Source organism: Myripristis murdjan, chromosome 17 (genome assembly GCF_902150065.1).
Source record: "Myripristis murdjan chromosome 17, fMyrMur1.1, whole genome shotgun sequence".
NCBI lineage: Eukaryota > Metazoa > Chordata > Actinopteri > Holocentriformes > Holocentridae > Myripristis > Myripristis murdjan.
In genome coordinates this window covers 5,867,387-5,880,218 of record NC_043996.1, presented here as the reverse complement: position 1 = coordinate 5,880,218, position 12,832 = coordinate 5,867,387, and the positions used below count along the sequence as shown (strand labels likewise).

At 42.9% G+C, this 12,832-nt stretch overlaps 1 protein-coding gene across 1 annotated transcript in view; it reads left to right on the top strand.

Moving 5' to 3' along the window:
• abca4b (ATP-binding cassette, sub-family A (ABC1), member 4b) overlaps positions 1–12,832 on the top strand; it is a 47,155-nt gene that overhangs the window by 18,594 nt on the left and 15,729 nt on the right. The window contains exons 13-31 of the mRNA XM_030074019.1: positions 1,198–1,403; positions 2,540–2,716; positions 3,342–3,564; positions 4,071–4,292; positions 4,689–4,893; positions 5,004–5,102; positions 5,395–5,601; positions 5,786–5,963; positions 6,549–6,680; positions 6,816–6,955; positions 7,066–7,203; positions 7,766–7,947; positions 8,256–8,361; positions 8,839–9,044; positions 9,583–9,637; positions 9,945–10,004; positions 10,564–10,736; positions 11,216–11,340; positions 11,630–11,728. Of these exons, the coding sequence (XP_029929879.1) occupies positions 1,198–1,403; positions 2,540–2,716; positions 3,342–3,564; positions 4,071–4,292; positions 4,689–4,893; positions 5,004–5,102; positions 5,395–5,601; positions 5,786–5,963; positions 6,549–6,680; positions 6,816–6,955; positions 7,066–7,203; positions 7,766–7,947; positions 8,256–8,361; positions 8,839–9,044; positions 9,583–9,637; positions 9,945–10,004; positions 10,564–10,736; positions 11,216–11,340; positions 11,630–11,728 (2,933 nt within the window). The remainder of the gene's footprint in view (positions 1–1,197; positions 1,404–2,539; positions 2,717–3,341; positions 3,565–4,070; positions 4,293–4,688; positions 4,894–5,003; positions 5,103–5,394; positions 5,602–5,785; positions 5,964–6,548; positions 6,681–6,815; positions 6,956–7,065; positions 7,204–7,765; positions 7,948–8,255; positions 8,362–8,838; positions 9,045–9,582; positions 9,638–9,944; positions 10,005–10,563; positions 10,737–11,215; positions 11,341–11,629; positions 11,729–12,832) is intronic.

The following is a 12,832-nucleotide window of genomic DNA, read 5'->3' as shown; positions in this document are numbered from 1 at the left end:
TCCCAGTCTGTCCCAAAGCCCTCTGGAGCCCCACAAATAAACCCAGGCGATTTAGCCAATTAGATATAGCTGTCAGCCAGCATTTGACTATAGGATAACCGCTGCTGTTAGCAGTGGGTCCTCTCCACTCCGTCAGGGGTATGTTTCTCACACTGAAAGCCCATTGGAACATGTGTATTAGCGAGGGTCTTTTTTCTCATCCCATCTCTGAGTGAGCATTATTGTGCCGTGAATGTATGGTGCTATAAGGATGAATGGGAAGAGCTCTCTCGTCTTTCTTTGAGTGCTCTGAGTGCATTGTACAGTAATGTGAATGGAGACATTAGACACGCTTTGCATGGAGGTGGGGAAGAAGAGCTGTCATCCTGTTTGTGTGTGTGTTTGTGTGTGTGTATGTGTGTGTGTTTGTGTGCACTGGTATGTGCACTTGCGTGTACATGTGTGTGTGTGTCCACATGAGCACAGTGTGAATTTCACAGGGCAGTTTTGTGTGTGTGTCTGTCTTCATGTGTGTATATGTGCAGGCACATGCAGATGTATGTATATGCGGTTATGTGCATGCATGTGAGCCTTTACATGGATGTGTGTGTTTGCTCGCCTTTGTGTGTTTTCTTGAGTGCATGTGTGTGTGTGCGTGCATGCGTGTGCTTGTGTGTGTAGAGGGAATGCGGCAGCTCAGATTTTCCCATGTCACCAGAGCATTTCAGTGAAAGAGGGCTCTGTCATGGGTGAATGCTGGTTTACATTTAGAGGCAAATTCACAATATCCACCCACACTGGGCTGAGCTTGTCAACTGATTCCAAATTGAGCAAATCCTACATACATTCCTAAATCCAAAACATGATCAAATTGGACACGGAAACACTCACATACACACATATTTACACATGCATATAAAGGGTGTTACATAGACATAATGTGCTCTAGAATACAATATGCCCTGATTTGTTTGGGTAATTATTTCAGGATTAACCAGTTCCTGAAAGATCGCCACAATACACACAGCATACACTTAAATGCAATGTAATTGCTGTTGCATGACACTCCTAGGTTTTTGTTTTGCAGTAAATAGGAAAGTACATTGCACTCAAACAAATAGTGCGAAAAGGCAAGACACACAAGCTGCTGTCAAATGTGTTTTCTAACCCTTTCTCTGCCTCTCTGTTTTCTCTCCCTTCTCCCCTTTCTAACTGTAGTGCATCAGCCTGGATAAATTTGTGCCCCACACGGATGAGGCCCAAATGACCCACCAGGCCTTGTACCTATTGGAGGAGAACAAGTTTTGGGCTGGTGTGGTCTTCTTGGACATGTACCCCTGGACCACATCTGTGCCCCCACATGTCAAGTACAAGATCCGCATGGATATTGACGTCGTGGAGCGCACTAACAAGATCAAAGACAGGTCAGAAGCGGCTGCATTTAATTTTGATGTATCCCCTCAAGGGCACCGTCAGACTGAAACACATTCATAAAAAGCCCATTTGTGCTCATAAATGTATGTGCAAGCATAGGTAACTGCCTTGCTCATGGGTGCTTTGACAATATTTGGTGCTGTTGGCCTGGATGGTTCCAACCAGCAATGTTTAGACTGCCCAGTCACCCTGCTAACAGTCTACTCCTCGGATTGTTACTGAGTCAGTTTATGTGCATTTGTCCCAGGCTTCAAAGACAGGAAAGAAAAACACTCCATTTGGGCTCCGGCGTGTTTTCCAGATTTGCTTGTTGTTCCAATATTAGCTTAATACCTGGCCTTTTGTCCTTCCATGCGAAGCTCGTACATGCATTTTAGGCGACCTTTGATCTTCTATTCACAATCAGTCAGTGTGTCAATACTGTATCTCCAGGGATGAACAAACAGCTTTAGCTGTTTACAGTGCACCAATGGGCTGTAATGGACCCAGTGGGAGTACTCTCTCTATACAATTGAATAATCAGATTGCACAGAGGGATTTCCAAGTCACTTATCCGCTTAAGCAAAAGGAGTGTGCATTTGGTGTGTGTGTGTTTGTGTGTGTGTGTGTGTGTGTGTGTGTGTGTGTGTGTGTAGCTTAAGAGACCTTGGAGTTGTTGATTGTTGCAATGTTTTGAATGGAGATTGAAGCTGGCATGCTTTTTGATGGAAGAAAAAATATATTTACAGAAATCATTAGTATCCATTTGTCTAATGAATGATTTCATTGGATAGCTGGAGTCTTTGGGGTTTTGTTTGTTTGTTTGTTTGTTTGTGTTGTATATTGCTGTGCATGGTTGTGTAAATGCACGGTTGTATTTGCGAATGTATGAGCAGGAATGTATGGGTACATGTGTGTATGTGGATATATGTACAGTTTTATATTTTTATGATGTACAATCATGTATGTGTATTTTTCCTTTTTTTATTCATGTAATTTCTGCTTCTATTCAGTTGTCAGAAGTGAGCATGAGTGTAAATAAACTCAAAGTCAAGTCAAACTCAAAACCCCCATTTCTACTACATCTGTATAAGTCATTAAGACTCCTCTATCACCTCTATCCTTCACTACCTCTGTCGTCCCCCAGGTACTGGGACCCTGGCCCGCGAGCAGACGTCATGGAGGACCAGAGGTACATCTGGGGAGGTTTTGCGTACCTGCAGGACATGCTCGAACATGGCATCCTCAAGCTTCACACAGGCAATAGCTGGCCACTTGGGGTCTACATTCAGCAGATGCCCTACCCGTGTTATGTAGATGACCTGTGAGTAACCCACTCACTTAACACAGTACATACAGGATTCTTTCAAGCAAAATGCTTTGCTATTATTGCATGTATTTGTAGCCTGGGTAAGACCAAATGAAAGTGAATCGCTGTTTATGGCAATGTTACCGCTATGCTAAGTGATTATTGCAATGACTGTAAGGGTGCTCCTGAGCCTGACAGACCCCGAAAACTGACCCATTCTTCACTTATGCCCCCTCTCCACCAAAAAGTTCCACCAAAGCTCCTCCTGCACTTGTATGCTTATCTTTGTGTAATATATTGCACTTGTTTTGGGGAAATATTTCAGTATCATCAACTCAAGGTGCCCAGCCTCATGGACATACAAGGGACATCGATACATTGTGGCATCAGTACATTACAAGAGACACATTGCAATTCTTGTTAGAGTTTGCACAAATTCTAACTAAAAGAAATGAGCAGAAATGGTTATCATGTTGAAGCTCTTGTGCATTGTAGAGTTATATTTATTTCCTGCGATGCTGTGATTATGCCTCCTTATGATTAATCCCCCCCATTGGGATCAGGCCGTTTCATTCACCTATCCAGTCCAATCATGGGGTGACGCGCTAACTCACTCTCCCCCCACTCCTCTCTTCTCCAGCTTCATGATCACACTGAACCGTTGCTTCCCCATGTTCATGGTCCTGGCTTGGGTCTACTCTGTGTCCATGACGGTGAAAAGTATTGTGCTGGAGAAGGAGCTGCGCCTCAAGGAGACCCTCAAAGCCATGGGCGTCACCAACGGCGTCATCTGGTACACTTGGTTCATTGACAGCTTCATCATCATGACTGCCAGCACGGCGCTACTCACCTGCATCATCATGGTGAGAGGAGAAGGCGGGGTGGAGGACGGAGAGTGAGATGCGGGGGCATGGGGACACTGAAATTAGAGTAAAGTTGAATATCTTCTCTACAGACTCTACAGTGTGGAGGTGTCTCTTTTTTAGGGTGTAATGGTGCCCTCCAGTGGACAGTTTTGAAAAGCTCTAAGTGTTTAGACTTGAATTGCTAATCACCCTTAATTGCACTGTGCTTTTACATAAGTATAGTTGTTGTACTAATTATCTTAGAATATTCTTTCTCTATAAATCACTAAACGTCTCTGCTTGTAGCCTTGACAAGCCCAACTGCTCAGCTCTGTTTAGCGATGCCATTCAATTTGTGGTTATATAATTTCTCAACTGAATGGATGGACTGTTTTCTAGTTTACGTAATGAAAAGCGCTAAACATACTGTCTCTATTCTTGTACATAGCTGAGCTGGATGTGAATGTTAAGTTCCCCTCAGGGTTAATAAAAATCATTCTGCCTTTCATTTTTTTCCCTCTCAGGGTGGAAAGGTGCTGAATTATAGCAACGCTGCCCTTGTCTTCCTCTTCTTGCTGACTTTCACCATCACGACCATTATGCAGTGTTTCCTGATGAGTGTGTTCTTCAACAAGGCCAACCTGGCAGCCGCCTGCAGTGGCATCATCTACTTCACCCTCTACCTGCCCCACATCCTCTGCTTTGCCTGGCAGGACCGCATCACCAAGAACATGAAGTTAGCTGCCGTACGTGAACCCATACCTTGTCAAATACAGGCAAAAGCACAGGCATTTTACAAGTTTTACAGATTTAGTGGGTATTTCAAATTCAGTTTCAAGTTTAAGTAGGAGTAACTGCATAAAATAAATCACAGATGTCAAGACAAATGCTCTACAAAGATATAACTAAGGATAGTTTTTGAATTCTCGGTCGGTCTCAAACTTTTTTTATTTTACAGAAACAATACTTTGATTTACAGATGCATCAATGCTGCTAATATACAAAGAATGATCATGATATGAATGTATTCTCTTTGTCAAGTGCAATCCTATATCTCCTAAGTGCAGCTTAAGAGCAGTACACTGACCACTAACTCTAATAAATTGAGTGAACATCCTCTCTGCATCCCTCTGCTGCTCTAGAGCCTGTTGTCACCGGTGGCCTTTGGCTTTGGGACAGAGTACCTGTCCCGGTATGAGGAGCAAGGTTTGGGCCTTCAGTGGGACAACATCCAGACCAGCCCTTTAGAGGGAGACAACTACTCCTTCCTCACCTCCGTAATCATGATGGTGTTTGATGCTGTCCTCTACGCTTTCCTGGCCTGGTATCTGGATAATGTTTTCCCAGGTTGGACTCCCGGACGGTCTTTGCTAATGTGCACATACAGGATATTTTAGAACTTTGTAGGTACTAAGAACTGATTATACTGAGAACTGCATCAAACTTCTCCTCCACAGGGCAATATGGCATTGGTCGACCATTCTACTTCCCCTTCCAGCCCTCATACTGGCAACGATCTACACCCTCACAACCACAACCAGACATGGCAGATAAAGGTTAGCATCACTGGCTCTGATATTACATGCCCCAGATATGTTAACTGAGAAGTGGGTCTGACCTGAAGGTCGTAGGTTCAAATATCCAGGCCTGCTGGGAAAGTGTGTGGGGAGAGCAAATGAGTCCAGTTCTCTCCTGCATCACTAACTAGGTGCTCATGGGCAAGCTGCTTAATTCTCACGGGCAGAAACAGAAAGGAAACTATTGAGTGTTTCAAATAAAGCTTTTTATTATCTTCCTAAGTCTAAGGCATCCTAACTAAAAAGTGTCTCTGTCAACTGTACCTACCAGGCCCTGAGAACCCCGAATCGGAGAACAAGGAGAAGGATATTGAAAGCAAAGGCACACCAGATATGCTCGCCTGTAACGGCTCTGCAAGCAGGAAAATGTGCAAACACCAAGACAAGAGGGACCGGCTGGAGAGAGAGAAGGAGCTGCTGAAACAACAAGAGGAAGAACCAAAGATGCAAGAGGAGGAGTGCAACGGGCAAAATACAGGTAAGGTTGTTGGCATTGTTAGCGTTTTAGAATCTTGTGGATCACTGGAGCCCAGTCCAATGAATGTGCTTTTGCTCTATTGTCCAGTATTGGTTGTATCTTCATGCTCCATGTAAATTCTCAGTCACTGCATCACACATCCACGACCTCATACTCCCCCTGCTTCATTGTGTCCTCCATGCAGGCCAGTTATTCTTTGAGCCCGACCCTGTGGGGCTGGTTATGGGGGTGCAAATCGTGGACCTGGTCAAGATATTTGGTGGAAGATCTCGTCCAGCCGTCGACTGTCTCAACCTTACTTTCTACGAAGGCCAGATCACATCCTTCCTGGGACATAACGGTGCTGGGAAAACCACAACCCTGTAAGCTGAAATCAGATGTGTCATAACCAGTGTTACTTTTTCTTCTAAGTCATGATTGTTCAGGAAATTGATGATATTTGTATAAATTACTGTACATAACTATAAAACTCCTCAACCATTTAAGTCAATTAAATCACAATTACTGCAGTGCTGTGTAGACAGTTCCATTTGAAAGGTTTAATTGGACTAAATGAGGCTCTTAATCAAATACAGTCTGGATTGTTAACTGGTGGTCCCATACTGAGCTCAGAAATTCCACAAGAAATGGATCAAACCATAAAAAATGTGTGTTTACATCCTGCTTACACACTTTATGAAGTGCATAAGTGTTTCAGACTACAGGGAGACAGAAATTAAGCTACTCTCTGCTGGTAAATGACAATTTGTGCATTTATAGACAGCTTGTATGGCTTTTACGGCAGTTGAAGAGCTACTGGTAATAGTTTGGAAGATGACTATTGGATATAATGTTTTTTAAATTGAATATCAGGTTTCTTAGAGACACCATTTTCCCATCTGTGGACCCCACATGGTGCCCCGCCTCCAAGATTGCTAAACTCTGTGTTATGCCTCTGCTCGTCTCAGGTCCATCCTGACCGGCTTGTTCCCACCCACATCTGGCACAGCCTACATTCATGGAAGAGACATCAGGACCGAAATGGATATCATCCGTACCTCGATGGGCATGTGCCCTCAGTATAACATCCTCTTCAAACAGTGAGTTCCACATCAGCCGCAGCCAACAGGGCTGGGGTCAGTTCAATGAAAATATGCACTGAAAGTCAAAAGTAAGGGAGGTCCCATTTCTGCCACTGCGAACGCACGGGAGAGCAAACTCTGCTTTGTTTCCAGTCTTACAGTGGAGGAGCACATCCTGTTCTATGCCTTGCTGAAGGGTCAGACCAAGGAGGAGGCCAGGAAGGAGGTTGAGGAGATGCTGGAGGACCTGGGGCTGCCGCACAAGAGAGACGAGGAGGCTCAGAACCTCTCAGGTGGATCATACTGATGTTTCCACTGTGTGTGACAAAGAGAGGGAAAGCAGACACATATGGTGTTTCTCGTAATATCACCACTAACCAGTTGTCTCTCACACACTGCACAGGTGGTATGCAGAGGAAGCTGTCTGTTGCCATGGCTTTTGTTGGGGGGTCAAAGATCGTGATCCTGGATGAGCCCACTTCAGGGGTGGATCCTTACTCCAGAAGATCCATTTGGGATCTTCTACTGAAATACCGAAGTGGTAAAGATTGTAGTGCTTTTACATTTTATCACTTGAGGTCCATGCTTTGCCCTCATTGGTTTATATTTTATTCCTTTTGGTCAACATTTCAGCCCCTTAGTTCCACCCTCCGAATCTGTGTTTTAGCCCTGCAGGTGTTCATCTCAGCCCTAAAGGCCCACAATTTTGAAGTGAGGGGGCTTGTAGAAGTGAAATTTTCAAATTTCACCTCTACAGGCGCTGGGAGCTCTTTTAGATGATATGACATTGAAAAATGAAACAAAAATTCTCACAGCTTTGTAGTTTGCCTGAGGCAGTTGAATTAAGCAGCGAAATGATCAAAAGGAAAAATTCAGCTGCACTTGATGATCAACAAAGGAAGACAATGTAACCCTAAAAACCAGCATGGCGAGGGATGATGAAAGCTGTGTAAACTGAAACATGTTGGTTTAATGCTTAAAGTTTCTTCATTCATTGTTCATCTATTATGGGCTGACTTTTTTTTTTTTTTTTTTTTTTTACTTTTGTTGAGATGATATGGCAATGAAAGCACATCATAGTTTCACGTTTGACTCTTGCGTAGGCCGTACAGTGATCCTGTCCACTCATCACATGGACGAGGCTGACCTGCTGAGTGACCGCATTGCCATTATTTCCAAAGGGCAACTCCACTGCTGTGGATCGCCCCTCTTCCTCAAGAACGGCTTTGGAGTGGGGTTTTATCTCACCCTGGTACGCCGCGTGAAGGACCTCAGGAAGAGCGAGGTGAGACTTATACACAACATCAGTCCAAGTCCTAGTAGGGATGTTGCAAGGTTTTACAATAAATCTGCTTTATTTGCCTGTTTATTCTGCATTAGAAATCAAATCTGCTTCTAAAGTAGACTTTGAAACTTCGAGACTTTGAAATTTCTGCTGCAATGTGCATTCTTTTATACATAGCTAGGCATGTTTTGTTTCATTAATCGGTTTCACAATGAAGGACTGTGGGTTTGGGATTGAATTGTGATTGCTTTCCCATTTTTCTGAACTGTTTCTATCTTTAAATGATCTTCTGTTGCTGTATCTGTCAGAATGATTGCGACTGTGCCTCAGATTGCTCCTGTTCCTGCTCCATCTGCACAAAATACAAAGATCAGTCTCAGAATCATTCCCAGCATCTAGACAGAGCTCTGGATGGTAAGTGTGTTTATCCATTTGTTTGTTTATCTGTATCCCCAGGGGGAGATACTGCTCTTGGTGTGCGTGTGTGTCTGTGTGTGTGTGTGTGTGTGTGTGACCTGCACTGTGTGTTTGTTGTGCTGAAGTGTGGGTGTACAGCGGTTGAAATTCACATGATTGACCCAGTTATGTGTCATACTGTAAGTTCTATAGCAGATACGATACACTTTCCCATCACATAACTTTGCAGTGATATTGACCCATGTGCCTCTTCCCTCTGATACTGCCTGAGGAAGAGTTTTCTTGAAATCCACTGCCATACAATGTTTTTGATAAAGCCTGTTAATAAAGAACAGATTTACCCATGCAACTTTAAACTTGAATAAAGAAGCACTTTCCCGTCCCTTGTTATCTTCTACCCTTTTTTTTCCAGTTTTGAGAGCACTTTAGCTAGGCTCTACACCCTCGACGTTTGATTGTCTGTTTCGTTTGCAGGGGACATAGAATGTATCACCAGCTTGATCCACCACCATGTTCCTGAAGCCAAGCTGATTGAGGAGATTGGCCAGGAGTTGACCTATCTCCTCCCCAATAAAGGGTTCAAGCACCGGGCCTATGCCAGTCTGTTTAGAGAGCTGGAGGAGACCCTGGCTGACATGGGCCTCAGCAGCTTTGGCATCTCTGATACCTCACTGGAGGAGGTAGGGATGTCCCGTCTGATGTCATCACTGTTGACTAGTTTGGTGATTTAAGGTTGCATTCATGTCATGTGGGAAGGACAAAGGAAAAGAAGTTCCCTATTTGGACACCCCATCAACTTTTGAATGCTAAATACAGCTTGGGAAGTCAAAGTTTGGTAATGGCCCTAGTTTCTCCAGCCCTCTGAAACTCTGATGAAGAACCATTCTTAAAAAGCCATGGGAGGACACACAACTACCTCCTCCATATTTCATTTGTGGCTGGCATGGCAATGTTCAGTTTGCTGTAAAATGCAAACCCAAATGTATCATCCATTAGGTATATGACAAAGCTGATCAGAAACAGCCAAAGTCTGGAGAAAACTTGTGTCCTGTCCTCTTGACCGAGCCAAATGGGTTCATATACATGAATTCCTTCCAAGTTACTGCTTTTAAACATTTCCAAAAGCCCTGAAAGTTATTCCCATATGATATGGACAAAAGATTATAGGTCACTGCTTGGAAACTTAGGGAAGTTAACAAAGTTGTTTTACTTTTCCAGATATTCATAAAGGTCACTGCAGATGGAGAGGCAGCGAATAATGCCACGACTCCTGGTAAATATCATGACTGAAAAATTCAGTGGCCTTTACCCAGTATTAAATCACTGACCCAGTGCTCTGTATCTCCGTCTTATTCTCAACCTTATTCTAATCACCTGTTCTATTACCCCGTACTGTCATGTGCATCCTCTATCCAGCATATAGAAAAATGCTAATTCAAACTGTACAGTGATCCTTGTCCAGTCTTGACATGTAGTTTGATGTGTCATTTGTGCGTTTAACCCTGTAATTTGCTTGTGTTGTGTTTTTTGTATGTGTTTTGTTTGTATGTTTTTTTTAATCTTTACACTCCAACCTCTAGAACAGTGGCTCTTACGGCAGAGGACAAATGGCAGCAAAATTGATGGAGAGGGCATGGAAGGTCAGACACTTAAGAGCTGCTGGATAGACTTCTGGCAAAATAAAAGCCTGCTTTCTTCACCTAAATCTTTTGGACCTAGGTCAAATAGTATTTGCAAGTAATTCTTTCCAATCACTATTTAAGTTGCTTTATTTACCAGATAAATTCCACCTCTCTGGCACTGCAGGCAGTTCAAATGACCAAGGTCAATCATTTGGACCTGAACTCTTATGTTTGGCTTGTTTTTTGCTGCTTGCATGCTCCTTTTCAGCATGACACTGCTTCATTTCCATATGCTTATTCTCATTCTGACCTTGGAGTTATAATTGCAGCATTCTGCAGCTGGCCACTCCACTGAAGTGAGTGTAGAATAAGTGCCTCGCTCAGTGGCACTTCAGCAGTAGGGTATTCAAACTGGCAAACCTCTAATCAGAAGCCTGCTTCACTAACTTTTAGGCCACAAATGCTGCCCCCCCATCTCCACCCGGCACCAGTTGCAGCCAAAGTGCATGTTTTGGTTTTTGCAGCTATTCCATGTAATGAGGTTTAACTCACAGTTTTGCATGTTTTATAATGACAGCGGCTAACGAGGCTGTGCAGGGTAACAGCAGCGCCCCTGGTGCCTCGGACAGCAGCGCGGGACGGGGCTCCAGGCAGGTGAAGGGCTCCTCTCTGATCATGAAGCAGTTTTACGCCCTGCTGGTGAAGAGGTTCCACCACTCCACACGAAGCCACAAAGACTTCCTGGCACAGGTACAAGACTAGAGCTCAGTGAGTGGATAGTTGGATTAGTGGTCAATGAAGTGATGAATATTTATATGTGGCAGATGGGAGGATTGTGTGATGGAGAGATTGATTGCAGACTGGGGCCAAATAAGTGAATTTTAACCAAAAAGACACAGAGTGCCAGAATATTTCTGAGAGCTACACAGAAGAATTTTCAGTTTTCTCTAGCATACTGATGAGACTTACCCAGTGCTATGTGAAATGTAACTGATATGTAAAAACCTTAGACTAGTGATTTGGTAGGCTGCTCCAAGATGGAAAAAATGCAAAGAAAAATGTGATAATACGATAATTTGTCCCAAGTCAGGTTAAGTGATGAATGTGTATTTGCAGCACTGATACATTATCTATATTTCAGGTGTTCATTGACTTAAACTGGTTAAAGTTCCTTAATGATAGACCACCATGAGTAAGAATGTAATTACCTATTGGCTGTTGTTTTCCAGATTATTCTCCCGGCCAGTTTTGTCCTGATTGCCCTGGTCTTCACCTTGATAGTCCCTCCGTTTGGAGAGCATCCCAGTTTGACTCTGACCCCCTGGATGTATGGAAAACAGATCACCTTCTTCAGGTCAGACCTCATGGCAAACAGCTTTGTGAGACTGTGAGAGAAAATGAGAGATTACATTATTAATGACACAGAGTCCAAAAATTGTGTTGTGGTTAAAAAAAACCTCTGCAAATCAAGGTTACAACATTATAAGAGACACTAGCATTCGATAAACCTTCAGTTATCTTGTTTTCATGTACAGAGACAAGCATTTTGGTACCTTGGAGATTGTATGTGAGGTTTTTGCTTGTTTTGCTTCAGTCAGTTTGTTCAACCTGCTTTTTTCCTTTCATTTCTCCTCCCCATTAAGTAATGAAAGACCGTTTGACCCCAACATGAAGCGCTTTGCAGAGCGTTTGCTAAGCAGACCAGGCATGGGGACACGTTGCATGGAAGGAGAGCCTCTAGGGTGAGTATCACCTCTTCAGATTAAGATAATGCAAGTGCACAGTATATCATATATCAAGCAAAATGACAGACAAAACAGTTGTAAACATGAAGAGCCCTAATACCTGCCTGCCTTCTTCTAGACACAGTAACCATATGCTTACTACAAGTGCTTTTCGCATATTGTAATTGACAATATAATCAGTGTAAAACACAGGGGAGATACAGTCCATATGGACTGTTGTGGAAATCTTTTCCATCTTATTCTTTATAGGTTTCTTTCATGCTTTATATATGGTTTTAAAATGGTTAATTTGTAAGAATTACACTCACTGGTGACACTTTATTTGAGTATTCAGCAGACTGACATAACACCGTGTCATGACAGCTTTCATGAACATTAATGAATATTTATGACTGTTGTATAAATCTTAAATCAATCTTAAGTTGTCATAACCATGGCATGCCAAACATCAACTTTTCACTGAAAGTGACATAAGAGACCACTTATGACAATAGACATAACCTTGACTGATGTGACATTGTCATGACAGAGAAATCCCAGGTCATGTCAACTTTGCACAGAGAGTGACATAATTAACCGAATGACATTTTATGACAATAGCCATAAATATTCATCAGTGTTCATGGCAGCTGTCATGACAGTGTTGTGTCAGTATGGTGAACACGCCTTCAAACAAAGTGTTATTGAGTCACTTGATTAACTCAAGTACAATGAATGTTTCACTTCATAATCCTGGTGCAGGAACTTGCAGTAGCAACAAGTTAACTGTGGTAAGATAAACAGAGAGCATACACCTCCTGTGGAATAAAGGCATTTAACTGAGCCTCTGAAAATGGGGTGACAATGTATAAAACTGTCTGTAATTCCTAAATGGTTAAGACCATATTTTTCTTCAACCCCTTAAATAAAAGCTGAAAATCAGCACTTCAATCACATCTTGATTATGCCATTTCAGATCCACTGTGGTGGTGTACAAGGGCAAAATTATGACTATTGTGTGACTGTCCAAATACATATGGCCCTAACTGTATAATAGGCAGTGGAAAAGGTGTATCCTTCTACATACAGCCAGAATATATGTGACATTAGACCTGAGTAAAT